This window comes from Phaethon aethereus (genome assembly GCF_964289735.1).
Source record: "Phaethon aethereus genome assembly, chromosome: 18".
Lineage (NCBI taxonomy): Eukaryota > Metazoa > Chordata > Aves > Phaethontiformes > Phaethontidae > Phaethon > Phaethon aethereus.
In genome coordinates, this window is record NC_138594.1 from 14,316,932 (window position 1) to 14,336,959 (window position 20,028).

The 20,028-nt window shown below is 43.5% G+C and overlaps 1 protein-coding gene across 1 annotated transcript in view; it reads right to left on the reverse strand.

The window, feature by feature from the left end:
* The window catches only part of CCDC57 (coiled-coil domain containing 57), a gene marked incomplete at both ends in the record, with an annotated part of 47,341 nt that extends 35,327 nt beyond the window's left edge, over positions 1–12,014 (reverse strand). The window contains 3 exon segments of the mRNA XM_082008311.1: positions 11,627–11,767; positions 11,769–11,899; positions 11,901–12,014. Of these exon segments, the coding sequence (XP_081864437.1) occupies positions 11,627–11,767; positions 11,769–11,899; positions 11,901–12,014 (386 nt within the window).
* Positions 12,015–20,028: the final 8,014 nt, after the last annotated feature.

Genomic DNA, 20,028 nt, shown 5'->3' on the forward strand with positions numbered 1-20,028 from the left:
GTAACACTACTATAAATCTGAAACAGGAGCTGACAGAAGACAGTTGAGACTGATAACTAATACAAATCAAGTATCTCATCACTCCCAATCTACGGCATAGCTGATAACTAATTACCAGTGAATTTTAAATTTAAATTGTAAAGTTTCCTGGACCATTGGGCATTGGCTACTTCTAGAAACAGAATTTACTTTTATTTATAGTCCTGCATTGTCCAGGGATAAGACTTTCCAAATTAATTGCAAAATACCACTAAATTTTGGGGTGGGAAAACATAATTTTCTCCTTTCTTTATACAGACTGAAAATAGAGGTATACAAAGATTTAGTCACTGTAAACTGCATGCATACTTCTCTTTTCTTGAAGGCATTTATGACAAGTCAAGTCACAGTCCAGCCTTCTCTTAGATCAACAATATTAACTGCTGTGTCCCATTTGTCTTCTCTTCCCACAATTACTCATGGGACTACAAAACTACTGTTCTGTCCACAGTTAAATCCACCTTGAAGTTACTTTTCAGAAAGGCCCACAGGTATGAGGAAATAGCTGTATTTCAGTAACATATTAAGTGTATCTTTAAAACTAAAAAGAAAATAAACAACATGCAGGCTGTGCTTTTACTGGTAAAGCCCTTTACCTGCTTCACTTCCATCTTGTAGAAGAAAAAACATTATTTCTAAGCACCATGGCTGTTTTAAAAAAAAAAAAAAGATTAAAAAAAAAAAGGAAAAAGAAAGGTAATTTCTGATCAGATCTCTTCTGTGATCAGATCTCTTCTTTCTGACACAGATCTATTCTGTGTCAGTGGTTACAGATAATCCCATCTGGATAAGCAAAGGGATGCAGAGAACAACTCAGACAAGCATGCCTTTCAAATAGTGGCTCTTTAATCTCTTTAAATGAAAGAGATATTTCCAGATCAGCAAACATGATGCAGTATCTCTATGCTAAAGGATGCCACAATTTAAATAATACTTTTCTTCACTAACAAACTAGTCAACTCTAATTCTCCAGGATCAAAAATGAGTCTCTGATTGTTGGACGTGACAAACATAAAAAAAATTTCAAGCTTGCTCTTCCCAGGTACAATGAGTAACAAACACTGGTGGAGGACACAATGATATGGTGGCCTTTCAATTCTGCTGGCTTGGATTTCACATTTATCCCTAAGGCACTTAAAATAAAATTATGCTTTCTCTTCATATTCCACTTCTCGTTGGCAATCTTCAAATCATACCACCATGTAGAAAATAGTCTTAAGTAGTATCTTCTCCATTTGGATAAGCAGCAATAGATATTTTTTGTAAAAGTCACTGTTGTGGATATTCATGAACAGTACTGCTTCCCTGCCTATAACAAGTAATAGTAAGAAAGATTTGTTCTTTTTATATCTTCCTTTCAGCTACTGTTGCTCCAGATGCACCTGATGGCTACCAAAGTTAAAAATATTAACTAAATCCGACTTCCTTCCCCCCTCCACCCCAATCATAAATACATTGAAGATAAAAAATGCCTATGAGATGCTTTCTGGACTCAAGGCACTGAAAGAAACTATGCTCAGCCTATACTCATTAAAGTCTCAAAATACTTTTTAAAGTGCCTTTTAAAAACCTGATGTATGCTTCATTAGCTAAAATTAGCAATACATTATTAGACAAGACCTTTGTGTAGGGAATGAAAAACAATACCACAGCTCCAGCCTATTACTTCCTTGAAATCATCAAACTGGAGTCACAATTTTTCTTGGAAAGAGGTGGTTAAGAAAAATGATACTTCTTTTACAATCTTCCTCTACAGTTATCTCAAAATTAAAAGGCACCAGCTTCCCATAAAAATAACCTTCCTCCCTATGTCCATATATCTCAAATTAAGGCCACTGGTAAATTGAAAGTGGTATCCTGAGATGAATTTGTGTTACGTATAACATAGGAATCATTCGTGTCATGTAAGAATATGAATGAATGAGCCTTCCTGTAATTTTAAAATATTGCTTTCCATCAAAGAAAGCTGTATTTCTTAGAAATGCAATTTAATAGGGGAAAAGGGTACATTTTGCCTCTGATAGCACTAGTATTTATAATTGGAAGTTAGTTTCAGTAGGGACCATAATGGAAATAACAGTGTAATTTTAAATATAAATTGCACCAATTACCTGGATGTCTTACAGTCAAAAGAATAGTAAACATATATATGATGACATTAAAACATGACTTAGGAAACAGCATACATAGAAGTAAGAGTCAACATCCTACAACAAGCACAGCTTACCCGTACAATCTAAACAGCAAATATATCCATTACAATCCAACCACGTACCTCAAGCATATCCAGAAAGAGGCGATTGATAGGTACTCCTGTTCCCTCACATAACAGCCTAATGGGACTCATGTCAGCCTCTTTACCAACAGAAAATGATAGCTTCGCTGTAAATCACACACAATTGAGTGTGGTCGGCATATCTGATTCAGTGGTGATTTCACAACTGTTATTACTAAAATGTTACTTCAACAACAAGAAGTTAGACGCCATGTTTGAGCTAGTCACTTTTCAACCAAATAGGAGAACAAGGTGTTGCTGAAGACCATATCAGAATAATACTTGAGAACATTCAGAATTCCATACAACCCCTTCTTGTCAAAGAGATGTAAAGCTTTAAAATTTTGTTCAAAGTATAAAGAAGTTGTACTTGTTTCTGTCTTCCTTGACATCCTTATAACATACCCTTATTGTACCAAGAAAATGATGTGCATAACAGACCAGCAGAGCTAATAAACCAGGACTGCTTCTCTTCCTTTCAAAACTACAGAAAAGAGGATGAGAAAATGCCACGCAGCCAGTATCAATTAAGTATCTCTAGCTACAACTGTTTTCCCTGATGAAGCACTGACAGACAGAACCAAGACCACCCGAGTATTAGCACAGCTGTTTCACTATTTGCTCCAAGTCATGATGAGACAAGCAATCAGCACAGGCCACAGCTACACTGTTAATTCCCAACAATTCCCATTGCTGGGAATGGAAAAAAAAGGAAATAATGTCAACACCGTTCCAAGAAAAAAATTATGACAATTGGTGATACAAGTTAGCATCACTTGTGTGCTCTCTTACTCTCTTTACTGCCAGTAGCTGGTTTGCTATTAACCTTACAAGACATGTAAACCAGCAAATATACATTGTGCATTACACAATCTGATCAGAATAGATAAAATATAGCAGAGCTGGAGGATAAGATAAAGACCAATAACATACAAGAGAAACCTGGGATGTCAGGTACTGAGCAGGGACACACTTCTGGCAAAGGAGGGGATGGGTTATGCTGCAGGGTGCATGATAGCATGATGTCAAGCTCTGCCATTATGCAGGACAGACAGAAGAGTAGAGGGCACGAGAGACTGCGTAAGTAAAAGACAATGTATGGTGGGAAGAAACAATTGCTCCTGGGACTGAGGAATGGGTACATATTCTAGAGAGTGTCCAGGAATGTAAATAGAGGACAACACAACATAAGGAGCCCTGACACTGAGTCCCTAGAGCAAATATCATCAGGGATGACAGGATGGGACAGCCACACGGATGGAGGAAGGGAATGCTACAGGCAAGCCAAGTATCAAGTATGCTGCAGGACTTGTGCACCTTAGTACAGAGAGGGACAACGAGACATAATCGAGTGGGAGCAAAAGAAAGTACTGCCAGGGCAAAGCCAACAGGCAAGAAGCAGATCCCAGAAGAAGGGGTGAGAAGTGCCATGGAGGGCCCAGGGGGTCAGATCCTCTGAAGCACAACAGCAGATAGCCGACAGACTGCCAAGTTCAAGTCCCTTAGAGGAAGGCAATAGAAAGGAGCACACGGCAGCACAAGATAATGCTTGGGACTCAGAGGCAGCACACAGAGGGCACCTGGTAACAGGAAAGGTGCAGAAAGACAGTAGGCCCCCAGAGAGAGAAAAAGGGCGCAAAATGCACGGTTGCCGCGTCGGAAGCTCTGAAGGACAAGCTGCGGCACAACGAGATGCTGTGCGGCCGCTGGGCCTTCTGATGGCGCCCGCGCAGTAGTCCAGTCGCGGCTCGGCTCCTCCCGGCACAAACCTGCACGTCCTCCTGCCCACGGCTGCAGGCCGCGTCTCACGGAAACCGTGGCGAGCAACGCCTGGCCGAAAGGCGAGCCCATCTCCATGGGAACCGCGGCCCCTGCCGCCCGACCCACCGTTAGCCCCAGGCAGGCCTTGTGGCGAGCACCGCTTGCGCCCAATCAGTGCTCTGGCGGGCCCGCCTGGCTCCACCCCTAGGCCAGCCCCGCGGCTCTCGGGTTCCAGCTGCGTCCCGCTCCAGCCCTAGCTGTGCTGGGGATCGCCAGTTCCCCTCGCTGCGTCCCTTCGTGCTCAACAAACCAGCGCTTCCCGGTTCCTCTCACTGCGTTCACTTCCAGGCACCTGGTATTCTTCTCCTCGTATTTTCCTCATTTCATCCTCTCTATAAACATGCAGCAGCCCCTCCTCCACATTGTGTGAGCATGCGCATGCTCCTTTGTAGCCCGGGTCTCTTAATAACACCCCCTTCTCCCAAAACACAGCTAACACTTCTTTCATGCTCTCAAATCTCGTTTTCTTGTTCACTTGTGTTCTAATACATTTTGTTTATCAGGCTGTTCAGTATTAAAAGATTTCTCGCTAGTGCAGATCAGGAAGGAGAGTCTTGGCCCATTTCAAGTACAGCTGTTAGGGATGGGAACAGACAGGGAACAAACTTCCCATTCTTTCCTAACTCCCACTGCATTGTGCGAAAACCTTTAAAAAGCTTGTAAAACAAGGTCAGGCCAACTGCAACATGAGGTCATGCAGCACAGATAAATAAGTTCTGCTACCAAGGCATTTAATTATTACAAAAAAGTATCAGCTAAGCCAGACTACACTGTCTACATGAGGAAGACATAACACATGAACTGGATGTAAAATGTGATTTTCCCTTAGTCACTCTAGATGACTTGCTTCTCTGGAAGTCATGTGGCAAACTTCCTGTAATGCTCTCTCACTTTTTTGTGTTTCTGAATTATATAAATGGCTTTGCCAGATGAGAGCCCTTTCAGAAACCTGGTTGCATGAATTATATCTGAAGTACACTAATTTAAAGAAAATAGAGTATTATCAGTAGTTCTGATATATCTGATGAAAGATATATCTTTCCTTAGGTCATCAGAAGAGAACCGTATTTCCTAACCCCGTGTCATCTAAAGAAAGGACGCATTTATTTCTGTCAATAACTATTACTGAAAATTAGAATCATAACCCATAATCTGGCTTTGAAATAAATAATTTAGCTACATGAAGTGTATCTATATATACAATTACTGAAGGGATTTAGTTCATTTGTTTATATGAATCATCACTGGTTTAAAATACAACAGTGAAATCTGGTGTCAAATAATTTTCCAAATCTGTGCACAAAAAAAAATTATTATGCAAGTCCCAGCATAATTTATACTCTGCAGTGGGCCTCTCAAAACACTCATCAGAATCAATAAGGCAAATGTCTAAACCCATGTACGAAGCTAACTGGTGGCATACTCCTTTTCCCTATGTCTTACCCCAGAGTTGCCTAACCTATCAACTGCATTATTTTTTGCAATCTTTCCTCCTCCTGCCCCCCTCTTTCAAAATAGCTGTCATCTTCTCCAAGGTACCTTCAGACAGTCCCTAATCACATAATTAAATGCATGTCAGTTCCCCAAATGAGTAACTGATGGCTTCTAGTGATTCAATAGTGCTTAAAATGGGTAAATTTTAGTCTTAATGGTGAGTCAAGAAGATTATAGTCTATACAACACGGATTTTGGGATCAATGTAGAAACCTGTATATACCTAAAATAAATGCAGAAATTGTCCTAGTTTCATAGATGGAAATGAAAGGAAACCTTTTTCCCTTTTAGCAAAGATGAACAGGGATTTAGAAGAGAGAGACTTATTTTCCATTCTTATGAAACACTAGTGACTTCAATAAGATTTAGCCTAAAGGTAGATTTCAGCCACTTTCAGAGTCACAACTTCTGAATACACGTCTTCAGCCCCATCAATGTACTGTGAAATACCAACACTTCCGAGTAGTTTCACAAACAAAGAAAATGGACCCATCCTTTGAAAATGCTGCATTTTAGAGAGAAAAAGCAGGGTATATCCTGGCTACAAATATACTACTAGGCTCAAAAATACTTCTAAGTTTCTAGTCCAAAGGCTATGTCCAACTCACCATGGCCCAACTCCGTTACAAGATAAGACCCAGGATTACACAAACTATTTATCCTGCCACCCTCATTCTTCAGGGGCTCTGAGCAACCTGATCCAGTTGAAGATGTCCCTGCTTATTGCAGGGAGGTTGGACTAGATGACCTTAAAGGTCCCTTCCAACCCAAAGATTCCACGATTCTATCATTCTTGTTTCTATGGAAAAGTAATTCCAAGGAGAGCCATGGCACACTCCAAAGATGCTTACCTGGACAATCAGAGGAACAGATTTATAAGAAAGATCATGCGGGGACTCTGTAAGTGAATATGGGCATAGTCTACCTTGATGAAACATAAAAATTAAAATGTGATTCAGAAGAGTCTTTCTTTCAAGTGCAGCTTTCTTTCAAAAGAATAAACTTATTTCCACAGAACCCTGAGGGATGTATTTAATATACAGTATACAAACATTAAATACAAAAAATTTAGAACTAACACTTTAAAGATAATCTAAATAAAAGTACCCTACTTTACACCTTGCAAAGGACTTCAAAGGAATTTTTGTTCCCCTCTGAAATTTGGGTGCTGTCATTTAGGAACTAAATGACACATTTAAATTCCAGTTTCATCCAGGCTAGAAGAATTTGATTTCCATATCTCTCTTTTCCATGTCTATCTGTTCATATTTTCAGTGGGTTCATATTTTTGAAGACCCTATATGTCTTTGTAGGTACAGTTCATGTTCCTCAACTGCATCTTGAGAGTCATATGAGAAGAACCCCTTTTCATACTCACTTTAAAAACAAACTAAAAATTACCTAAACCTCAACTCTGAATATTACTGGCCTTTCTGCAATAAAAATCTTACAAGGGCTTTTTGTACAACATGATTTGCTATATTTACCTTTTGAATCAAAGGCAGAGGTGTATGCATTGTGCAGTTAGCCATGTATGAAACCCTTTGAAATGTTCAATGTTACTGTTAACATTCTTAAAAATACTGCAGTGAAAATCCATAATTAATACAACAGACTCCATTTGAGTGCAAATAAGAAAACATAGCCTTAAAAACAAATATCTGTAAAGCTTAATAAGAATAAATGTTTACAGGCACTTTTAAGGTAATATTTGGGACTCACCTACAAACTGCAGGAACAGCAAAGAGTACAGCTGGAATCTGGAATGGGAAGCAACAGCCACCCAAAACTGTTACAATACAGAGAAAGCATTTCTACAGTTCAGGGAGGTGCTAGGGAAGACATTAGCCAACAGAAGCCCGAAGTTCCAGAGCAATGAAGCTTTGTCCAAATGTCAGCTACCCTCTTCTTATTTACACTCTGTAACAACAATACTCCAGTCACTTCTGCCTTCTTGGAAGCCTGGTCAGGCAAAGATTTCCAGCATTCTCTGACTGTCTGTACTGATGGGAATGGCAAACAGTTACCGGATTCACTACATCACTCTGTTTTTAATGGAAACAATCCAGGAATCTCACGAAGCTCAACAGAGGAACACATGAAGTCCTGCCCCTGTTGAGGAATAACCCCATGCACCTGTACAGCCTGAGGACCAGCCCGTTGGAAAGCTGAGGGTCCTGGCAGACAAAAAATTGACCATGAGCCAGCAATGCGGCCTTCTGTTCAATACCCAGGATATCATTAGCCTTTCTTGCCGCAAAGAGGCAAAGTGAAAAATAACAAAGTCAAAAGAAATGTGTAAATACAGAACACACCATGATCTTTATTTATTTGGAAACTAGTAAGGAATTATGGAGTGAAGGACTTTTTAGTGGAGGGTTGATGGAATCTAGCATCTCTTAGGTATAACCCAACAATGTTATACTTTCCTGTTAAGAACTCCCTTTAGCAAGAAGCTAGACTGAGACTTTCACAGTGTACTCCGGACAAAGAATGTGCTCATTTAATGATTCCTCATGAGTTCAACAACACTTTGAGAATATCTGTAATAAGTGGCATATTTATAGATGAACAATACTAAGATGCAGATTTTTTTTAATTTAGTTAGAACTGTAAAGAAGAACTTTTTAAAACTCTTTTCATAGATGCCTTAAGTCACTGTGTTTTGAGTTTTGCTGCACTTTAATATTCCCTCTACTCATAAGTGTACTGCAGCATAGCTAATGCTTAAACACATGCAACATAGCTCCACCTAACAGATAGGGGTTTTGTGCCTTCATCTCAGTTCCAAGTGTTTATGAGGTTATCCAGACTCTTTGCAGGCTTCTACAAGCACAACAACCCTGTGTTCTGCTCACTTACACTACTGCCTTGTTGAATACTGAATCAAATCCAATGATCTGGTGCTGATGTTGGGGGGTGTCATTTACCCTGGCACGACATCTTCTATGAACACATCTCTTTCAGTAAATGTATTATTCAAATACAATAGGAGCCATCAGCTAAAAAAGTGAGACCAATAGGAGCCACCAGCTACAAAAGTGAGACCACAGACCACTGGTCAGTTTTCTCAGCAGCTGGTCTATGCCTGTGGACATCAACTTCTGAAAACCAGACCAACTGCAGTGACACTCTTCTGCCTCTAGAAAAAACTACACTGACCTCTTAAAGTGGTGTGAGTGTTTTACAACTGAACGCTAACCAGAGAGCACATGTTGCACTCTGCTCACTAGGCTGCAGAGAGATGGAGGCTTTGGTAGAGGCAATGTTGACAGATGTGAAGGACACACCAGTCTTTTTAATATTTGGTTAACACCTGTTTCCTTACCTAGCCTTTTATATCATTTGCGTAGCTATAAGAGGTACTGATGGTTTAGGTATTTTGCCAACTTCACTTTCACTGTTACTCCTCTCCATTCCTAGGCACTTCTCTCCCTCCTGAAAATACCTTCACAAAGTACATACCTCTAAGGTTTGAATTAAAAATTCTACTGGTGGCTATACATTTCTATGATGTAGTAAGTAGTAAAGTGGAGTAACAAAGCAGAAGATTTTGCAGGGTGGAACTGTCCTCCTTAAGAAATTACAGTCAAGGGATAAAACTATCCCCTCCCAAAAACTGTAGGAGTTTTTCTGGTCCTTTGGGACTGTCAATGGAGATCATAGTTCCTTTTCCTGGAGAACCAAGATTACCTGTAAAGACATGTAAAAATGTCTTGAGCTGCTAGACTCCACTGATTTTGCTGGGCCTCAGGCACTGCACTGCTTGCTTCAGAAGCTCCACAAGAATCAGTGGGTTTTGCTCTTCTGCAGTTACCTTGATCTTGCCTATAAGCAAATGGCCTAAATTCAGGTAATGGTAGACAGTCAAAAACTGGTTTTACTGATCTTTAAGATTAGCAATGTATGTCTCACTACCTGTATGCTATCTACCCAAAACAAACCATCTGGCCTTGCTTATCTTTGCACATTACTGCAATGAATCCCTAAGCAGGTACATACGGGTACTACAGCAAAACTGAATCAAAAGCCAATGCAAACATAACGTGCAGGGAGGAGAAAAAACTTCTATGGTATCAAAAGAGTTTCAGATTCTCCCTCTGTATTACCTATTTTCAGTGATTAGCTTCTAAGATATTGGAAGCTACTAATCTGTGCAACACCATAGCTCTCACAAGACACTACTGTATCCTGCCTATCCTCTTCTAGCTAGAACCCTAGCCCTATGTATCTCCACACAGGTGGAAGGAATCATAGAATCATTTAGGTCGGAAAAGACCTTTAAGATCATTGTGTCCAACCGCAAACCTAACACTGACAAGTCTACCACTAAACCATGACCCTAAGTGCCACATACAGATGTCTTTTAAATACGTCCAGGGATGGTCACTCAACCACTTCCCTGGGTAGCCTGTTCCAATGCTTGACAACACTTTCGGTGAAGAAATTTTTCCTAATATCCAACCTAAACCTCCCTTGGTGCAACTTGAGGCTGTTTCCTCTTTTCCTATTGCTTATTACTTGGGAAAAAGAGACTGATGCCCAGCATGCTACAACCCCCTTTCAGGTAGTTGTAGATAGCGATAAGGTCTCCCCTGAGCCTTCTGTTTCTCCAGACTAAACAACCCTTGTTCCCTCAGCTGCTCCTCATACCCTTCACCAGCTTCATTGCTCTTCTTTGGACACACTCAAGCACCTCAACGTCTTTCTTGTAGCGAGGGGCCCAAGACTGAACACAGTATTTGAAATGCAGCCTCACCAATGCTGAGTACAGGGGGATGATCACTTCCCGATACAATGGTTATAGGCATGGAGCACCTACTGAATTTCCTAAGTAGCCTAAGAAGTGCTACTTTCTGTACTGCACTTTAGAAGCCCATCGCAACTTGTGTGGATGCTAAATAATAGCAATATGAACAGTTTTATTGTTCAATATTATAGTTCATGAACCTGGGTTGGGGCAACCCCCAGTATCAGTACAGGCTGGGGGATGAAGGGATCAAGAGCAGCCCTGCCAAGAAGGACTTGGGGGTAGTGGTGGATGAAAAGCTGGACGTGAGCTGGCAATGTGTGCTCGTAGCCCAGAAGGCCAACCGTATCCTGGGCTGCATCCAAAGCAGTGTGGCCAGCAGGTCAAGGGAGGGAATTCTGCCCCTCTACCCCTCTCTGATGAGACCCCACCTGGAATACTGCATCCAGCTCTAGAGCCCTCAGCACAGGAAAGATATGGACCTGTTCGAGAGAGTCCAGAGGAGGCTGCAAAAATGATCAGAGGGATGGAACACCTCTGCTGTGAGGAAAGGCTGAAAGAGTTTGGGGTTGTTCAGCCTGGAGCAGAGAAGGCTCAAGGGAGACCTTATTGCAGCCTGCCAGGACTTAAAGGGGGCTTATAAGAAAGATTGGGACAGACATTTTAGCAGGGTCTGTAGTGATAGGACAAGGAGTAATGGTTTTAAACTAAAAGAGGGTGCATTTAGACTAGATATAAGGAAGAAATTTTTCACAATGAGGGTGGTGAAACACTGGCACAGGTTGCTCAGAGAGGTGGTAGATGCCCCATCTGTGGAAACAGTCAAGGTGAGGTTGGATGGGTCTCTGAGCAACCTGATCTAGTTGAAGATGTCCCTGGTCATGGCGGGGGGGGGGGATGGGTGGGCTAGATGTCCTTAAAAGTTCTGTTCCAGCCCAAAGAGTCTATGATTCTGTGATTTGTATGAATAGCAGCAGAGCCACAGCATATCAGTACAGAAAGCTCACTCCATCTGGATATAAAAGGAGAGCGATCTCAAGTGGGCATATCTGCAGGCGGTGCTCCTGTGGTAAAGGATGACGAGGGAAGCCTGTAAAGTATTTGCAAAATGCAAATATCACAATCAAAATGACTAAGAAGGAAAAAAAAACAAACAAGAAAGGTCATAAAAGTCTTTCTTATGTGAGAGGAAACTGTGATCACTCTTTGGAAAATAGAAACGGCAGCACAGAACAAACCTCAGCTACAGAAGCCGATTTCTACGTTTAAGTCCACTGCTCAGGTCCTGCTCTTCTCGGTACCTGGTGCAGCATTCCACGGGGGCAGTATCCAGCCCCGCGTGGCGCTCTGTGTAAGCAACGGAAAGCTCGTGCTGGTGCCTTGTGCGCTAGCCTGCACGGCCCAAGGCGCACGCACGCGGCCGAGCTGCCCCTGCGCGGACAAACCTGTAGCGGCGGGAAGGAGTCACGTGGCGGCGCTAGGACCCGGGCGCCCTCGCTCTGGAGTGGGCGGGGCGAGCAGCCACCGACCTGTCGCGCCGAAGCGCTCCGCAGCCGGCGGGACGCAGAAGGGCTGGGGCGGGTCTGTCTGGGCGCACGGGTAAAGCGGGCAGTGGTCCGGCGCGAGGACGGGCATCTCACGCTGAGGCGCGGGACGTGACTCAGGTACTGAGGCTGAGCCGTCGTGCGTGATGCTGCGGAGTGCTTGGCTGGCGCACGGGGCGAACGCCATGGGGAGCGCAGGGTGGGTCCAGCGCCGTGTGAGCCGACTCCGGAGTGGCCGGCGGGCCGACGGCGCATCTCTGCATGGGGCCGCCCAGGCCAGCGGACGCGCTCGAGCGCGGCCGAAGCCTTGGGCGAGAGCGGCGCGGTTTCATCCCTCTGCCAGAGTCTGCGCAGAGCGCCGGTGGGGCGGTGGGCACGGCGCGGGCTGTCCTCGCCTCCCTAGGCGCCACCTCACGTGGGACGACAGGGCGCTCCCCCGCCGGCTGCGTTTCTCCCGGCGTACGGGGCCAGGCGGGCGCGTTTCTTCCTCGGGAAATCCGCGCTGAGGTACGGATCGCGCAGCGTCCCCGCAGCCGTCGGCCTGACAGCGCTGTCCGGGCGCTGAGCGGTGCTGGCGACTAAGTCCAGCTCCGGCTGCTGCGAGGGACCGCTGCGCCCAGCTTCCCCCTTTGGCGGCCGGGTAACGCCTAGGCGCGCGGTACCGCAGGCCCCAGCGCACGTACAATGCCACACCGGTGGCTCGTGAGGCACCCGCGAAGCTCGGGCTTTGTTCCCGCCATTGCTGGCTTCAGACCGGTACTGGGCGACGAGGGTCTCCCGAGTCCTGCCCCGCCTCCACGATCCCTTCGTTGCTGCTCACCTTTTCTTTCACTGTCGAGCCCCGGGGCTAGAATCCGGAGTTCGCTTTGTCACAGCGGTGACAGTTCAGATCCGCCAACGCGAGCGACTTGCAGTCTGAGGGACCGTCCCCTCATATGGACATCGCCGCAGCCCCGCGCATGAACTCCGCTACTCGGTACTGAGAGCGGTGAGGCGCTCGAACAAGAAATCGCGCGGCCGCCTTTCTTGGCTGCTTGAGCATCTGCGGCGGCGACTCGAGCGCTCCGTGGGAGCCGATCCGGCTGCGGGCGGCGGGGGCTACGTGCCCACCCCGGAGCCCCACGCAGGCTCCCGTGGCCGTTGCCGTTGGAGGCGCCGCGACCGCCACCATTGTTCTCTTGACCCCGCTCCTCCCCCGCGCGGCGGGCTGTAGCGGCCCCTCTGCATCTGTTGGGAAAGAGCCCTTTTTTGCTACTGCTCGTAATTCACATGAAAAGGTCTTCGGCTTGCCGTATTCGAAACGGTTCTGCGGAGAAAAGAAAATATGCGCAAAGGTGAGGTTGAATTATCGCAATACAGCTTCCTCACTGGCACAGACCGTGGGCACCGGTTGTGGAAACGCATTCTTGGTCAGCGGTTTTGCATGCTTTTTGGGTAAAGCAGTTGGAAAACCGTTGAGTTTAGGATGTCACAGAGTGAAGTCACGTATGGTTTTGCAATGTTTATTTCAGAGGGAGCGGTAGTTTAAAGCGTGGCAGTCAGCAGTTTAAAAATGTAAACCAGAATCTGTTAGTACAGTACACTTGTTGTGGTTCAGTCGGAAGTATAAGTCAAGGTAAATTATAAAAAATATTAAGGTGACGTTTTAAATTGTGACTGAAAGGGGAATTCAGGTATCTCGATGCATGACACCACGTTATGCAGCTGCACTGTCCAAAATGATTGTGTAAAATGACACCTCTTAGCCAGATAATCTTTTCCCTCTATATTCAGCTACGTGTGCCAACCTAGCTTGAGAAACAGTGCATGTGCATGTGAGCACTTTATGTCAGGGTAGTTCCATGTTACTCTGCAAAAATATGCATGTATGTTCAGCTGGTGACAGGACTGGACCCTTAATTAGTATTTATCTAGATCTGTCACTTTTTTTGTTTCATACTAGACAAAATAAGGACTCTTTGCTACTATAAACTATTGTCAAGAATTTCTATTTTTCTGAAGCTCTGACACATTGCAAAGCCACTGTAGCTGTAGGGCTGAAATTAATTTTCATGATACATGAAGAATGAATTGTTAAGTATTCAACTGAAGTTGGGATTCTGCAACTTCTATTTTTGAAAGCATATGGAAAGCAGCCAGATAGTTCAAGTGCAACTGAAGGCATGTTTGTCACTTTTTCAGTGCACACAGAAAGGGCATATACTGTCTGGTCTTAAGGTGCTGCTGTGATGCTGACATTAATGCACTTATGGTAACAGATGTGGTGTAAAAAATACTGTAGGCTTTAGAAAAATAAGTCCACTTCTCCAGAAAGTGGATATAGAGGCAATAACCAGGGAGGTTGACAATGCTATTGCTCTAGAACTAGTATATTTGTTTCAAAGTTGGTACGTGATAAGATTGAACTGTTAGTTACTGTTGTATTTGTAATTAAAGAAAATATTTATGCAAGTATTTATCTCAAGATTAGAAGACCTGCTTCTTTCTTCTTAAGAAGAAAGCCACATTAATACTTCTTCTTTAAATGTTATGCAGATCTGTGGCTTATTCTTTTGCTTATGGCCCATTGTTAGTTAGGGGTACTTGTTGGTAACATGCTCATTAATGAAAAATAAAAAACTGTAAGAAACCAAAACAGAGATACAAACTGATTTTCCCAGATAATGTAATGAACAGGGTTCTAACATTTTAATTCTCTAAATAAAAAAAAAAGCAAAAAGCAAAACTTCCCCTGTAGAGCACTTTACCCAGATAATAGAATCTACACTGCTTAGTATTATTTGATATACATAAAATTGCAGTGTGAATTTACTGTGTGATTGCAGTCTGCTAGTAACTTGTGATGTACGTTACTTACTGTGCTGTAGCAGTGAACACTAAAATGGTTTGAGACTGAGTGGGGACTGGAGATTAATATGAAGTGTTGGTATGGAACATCACCTACAGCTACAGACAGCACAGAATTACTGTATGGTTTATCCTAGGATTTTTGAGAGAGAGATGAGAGAATGCTGGCAAACCCTTAGGAAAGGCAGATGCAGTGGAACCGGAAAACTCTGATAAAACAGAGGAGGCCAAAATGGGAGAGCGAAAGTCACTGTGGGGCCTTGCAGGGAAGACAGGCGGTCAGGGCAGGCATTGGTAAATACGGTAATGATTTTGTAGGGTACAGGAGTTTGCAGCCTTTGGAAATGAATGTATAATTCAATTGGCTGATATTTAAGCAGGTAAGCCACAAGAAATGCACTACTGTGTCATAGCAGTGGCCCATCAAAATGGCTTGTACAAAGTACCTGAGTTGTAACAAATAAAATTTGAATTAGAGACATATGCATTAGTGCTTTAAAGCATCAGGAAAGAATTAAGGTCATGCTGAACTGGCAGATGTCAGTGATGTCAATGCAAAGGGTAGTTGTTTTATATGTAGAGGGCTATCAGAAGGCTCAGGAGGATATGAAAATAGAATTATTTTTGCAGGGGTCATTTCCTGCAAAACTTCAGTAGAGTTGGTGAGTCTTAGGACTCTTCACTCAAAACCAAGGATAACATACATCTTTTATTTAGTCTGCTTAGAATTTAATACTCTTGGGCAAATCTAGGAGGTTTATGACTCCTATTAACACAGTCTTGAGCAGTCTACGCTTTTCAGCATATCCATACTCCCAACACCCTATGAAGAGAGAATTATTATTCTCTTCATTCCACAGATAAGAAGCTGTAGGAGGATCTCTACATTGCTCAGTTTAGACCATCTTCCTTTCCTTAGACCACCTTCCATTTTGTAATTGTACAGTTCTCAACCTAATGGGGTTCCAGACTGAATTCCAGTCTGAACTGGGTTCCCTACATGGAAGTTCATGTTTAATTTTTGATAACCATTATTTATTTCTATCCTAGGAATTCAAGGTTGGGTAGATTTCTGCCATAGTTAAAACAAATGAATTCAGGGGAATTTCTTAAGCTATATAGGCCAGCCTACATACAAATGTCCTTCCTACCCATACTGCTGACCATAAAGTACTGCTACGGGGCCAATAAAGATACTGGCTAAACACTGATACTAGATTCTTGCCATTTCTAGCTGCTCCTTCTTATAATGTAGATACTCTCCTTTTACATACACTGCACCATCACACCAAACACACCACCCACAATGCTACCTACAATCACCTAACATTTCCTCCTAAACTGATCCTGTATTAGTTTCCATGGCAACAGGAAGATAATCTCAGGAGCATGAAACCCCACAGATTTAACTACATTTACTCCCTTTGTTTTACACATTACCAGAGCAAGAACCCATTTCTGATAGGAGGAATCTGTAATAAATACTGGCAATACTATCACGTCTGATGTGGCGATACTGAATCTGAGCTGCAGCCAGTTAAATGTAATCCTTTGCCTCCAAACAGGGCTGAGCTAGCAAAAGCAGAAAGCAAAGCGAACTGTTGCAATAGTTATGCAGTGGCCTCCTGTTTTAGCAGGCGTTGGCAGTATCTCAGTAGTGAAGTGAAATTAGAAGTAAAAATTTTGTGCAATCAACCACGAGTCTACCTCTTCTAATACTCTAGTTTGCACGTTTCACACAGGAACCTCCCCACTACTTCCTTATTAGTTCTTAAGGAGGTGAATACAGTGTAGCTTAGTAAGGCACATCACAACAAGATGAAGTGCATCTTCTGCTGTGTTTACAGAGACGGAGTTCATTTAGTTCTGGTTAATGGTCTTTTAGTTTTGATGTGTTAACATGAACTACTAATGGACTAAACCAGACAAACAAGATTGATGTACGTGTGTGCATATGTAGACCAACCTTAAAAAGGATGGCTTTTGAAGGTCTGCTGTGTTGGATTATGGTGATTTTTAGCCAAACGTGGCAATAGACATGACATAAAGAAGAGTAAATAGATGTTACTTTTCTCTCATAGGCTTATTTTTATGAAATGCTGGGACTAGGCCAGGTTCCCCCACATCTGCAAGTCTTGCTCTTTCATCACAGCAGAACATAAACCCTTTTAGAGACCGTTCCTCTTAGAGCACACAAAGCTGGTAAGTCCCAAAGGCCAGGTGGAACAAAACGTCTCTTACAGGTTGACCTGCTCTGCTGAGCAAGGAAGAGCGCAAGAACGGCCAGGAAGGAGGGTGTTTCCACCTCTTCTGAGCGAACGGGGCTCCGCGGAGTGCGCGCCCCGGTTTCCCGGAGAAACCGAGCTGCGCGGGGCGGGCGCACAGCTTGTGAGGAGCGCGGTCCGCTGCGTCTGCTGCAATTACGGTAGGCGCCCCGCCCATCCGCCCAGTCACGTCCTGCACGTCTCAGTGCGGCGGCCGCCAGCGCGCGCGCCCTGCTGGGGTGGCCCGCGCCGCCGCACGTCACGGTGGCGGGGTCACGCGGGGCCGCGGCGAGCGGGCCCTGCCCTGTGCCTCCGCCGGCGGGCCCCAGCCCGCGGAGCGCGGCGATCGGGCGTGGCTGGTGGGGCGGAAGCGGCTCCGTGCAGCCTGTGCCCGGAGGCTGGCAGCTGAGCGGCAGACGGGGTGTGTGGTAGCCGGGCCTTCCTCCGGGCCGCGTTTGCATCGGGCTCGGTGCGCCGGCTGCCGAATTAACTTCCTGCCCCCCGGAGAAACTCGGTGAAGCTTGGACAGTACTTTTCTGGAAGGAACAAGCAGCTTTTAACGGTGATTTGTCTCAAAAGCCACCTGCCACTTGAGATGGCTTGGAAGTAATTTACTGTCAGGGTCCAGCACTGTAGGTCTGCACAGATTTCTCTGTGCAGAAGGCTCAGGAGAAAGCCTTCTAGATCTTCGCTATAGACTCGGTAAAGGAGACTGACCCTGCCTGTATGGAGGAAGAAGCACAGAGGTGAATGTCATGAGCCATTTCTTCCTAGGGCTGAATACTCCTATCCAGCACTGTGCAAGCAGTCTGGAAAAACTGTTGCTATTTTTCAACAAAACATGCTCATGTATTATTACTGACTTTGTGTTGCCACTAGATGGTTAATACAAAAGAATAAAAATTACACAACTCTTCCTCCAACATTTTAATCATTAACTCCAAATGAAATGTTCTGACAATCTGGAAGTAGTGGGAGTGACGATTCCTTCTGCCCCCTGGTCTCCTTTGGTTTTTCATCTTACTCCTGTTCTTTGAGCTGAGATACTTGAATCTGCATTTTGCCTATTATCATTAATATTACAGAGCTACCAGTGTCATAAAGGATTGCACTTTGTGCACCTACTCTGTGTTGTCTGGTTATTGCTTTAAAAAAATAACACTCCTTTTTTGAAGAATGCTTTACACAATTCTGAAGGGTGGACAGATCCCAGCGTCAGGAGGGTTGGCAGAGATGCATCTTAAGACTTTCATTTAGTGGCCCAAAGCCTGGTGCAGAGATTGCCCAATCTAACAAGCTACGTATTTCTACATACTTGTATAGGAAGCAGCAAAACAGCCATCTGTAGCAGTCATGTAGTAGCAGACACCTAGATGTCAAGTTTTATTGAGATATTCTTTTCACTTCTTTAACAATTTTATGTTCTACCTGTATGGACTCCAGACATTGTTTTCTGTTTATATTTCATTTCCTGAAAACAAGAGGTGAAGTCAGTAGTATGAAGCTTACTGTCTTTCTTGTACAGCCCCGGGTAATAGAACAGCTATAGTAAGGGCTAGGTTTATTCCTGCATCATGTATATAAAGTTGTTTCTTCCAAGATGTGGGAGTGCTGGTCTAAATGCCATAGTGAGTACGTTCATACAGGCTCATTAACAATCATGCATTCGGTGCTCAGTTCTCTAGACAAGTCTGCATCAACTAGATGGTTGTGCCATGCATAGTCTGCTTCTGAAATGTAGCTGTAAGAACTATGTAACTGCCAATGCACAACAATCACTATGCAGACCTATACTTTTGAAAGCAGAAGCATTCTTTAGTGATGAACATCTTCTCTGATGTGCAACTGTGCTTGCACTCCTCTTTTAGGTAGTATCATAGAGAAACATTGACCCAATAGGAGTAATCAGTTGCATTTTAAAGAAATGGTCAATCTTTGTACATGGAAGATTTAACGTGTAACTTGTTTGAAGCTCACTTTAACATTTTCAAGACTTCTGTAATACCCAGATCCTACAAAAACCTAATTGCTGTGATGCAATACCTCCCTGCACTCTTCATATACAGGGGGGACACTTTTATCTGCCTTTTCTGTGCCTCCCTGCCCTGCCCCCATCTCTCTCTCAAAACATTGCAGCATTACTGTCTAGCACATAATGATCTCATAAGAATAGATCGTATTTTTTTAGATGTAAAGGCGCTTGTGGCTGCATATGGAAGATGTAAAAGTTAGTATTAATCAAATAAAATATTAAAAACATTTACTGATAATGCAGTAAAAACAACAATGGAAAGTATTTGCTTCAGGCAGACAGTGATACTGAGCATTGCTGCAGTTACTAACTCCCATCATCCACAAAAACTGCCCGTGCAGATTTTCACTGCAGTTTAGCTTAGGTACTTACTTGATGCGTGAAAACTGATAGCTCATCAGAAGCTTAAAGGGATCTGTCTATCTTTTCAAGGTATTGGTGCATCAGGGGTGTATTGCTGTCCTCAGTAGGGAACAAAAAGCCTGGGTGATCTGTCCATTGTTGCACAGAATACTTGTGATGCACCAGGATTTTAGTCCAGGAGCTTCATATAACAAGGTCTTGTAACAAAAATCCTGCAGACTTTAATGCAGTAGTTACTATGTATTTGTGAAAGTCAAATACACCTCTGAACTGCTGTAATGGCTTCAGTTTTTCTATGAAATAGTGATTTCGCTGAAATCCAGTCTTGACTTTGAGAGCTGTAAGCGGATGTTCATTTAAAACTCAGCTGTGTGCATCTCATTTTAATGTATTTTTGTCAAGCTGTATAAGGACTAAACCTGAACAAGGAATAGTTAAAATTGCACTGCATCTTCAAGATTTGTACTTAAAATAGTCCCATATCTTATTTGTAACTTTAACTGTAGTGCAATTTCTGCTTATTTTGGTTAGATAATTGTCCCAATGTCTATAGACTGTAATTGCTTTTTCTTTCTTAGGGAACACTCTTGAGCTTCATC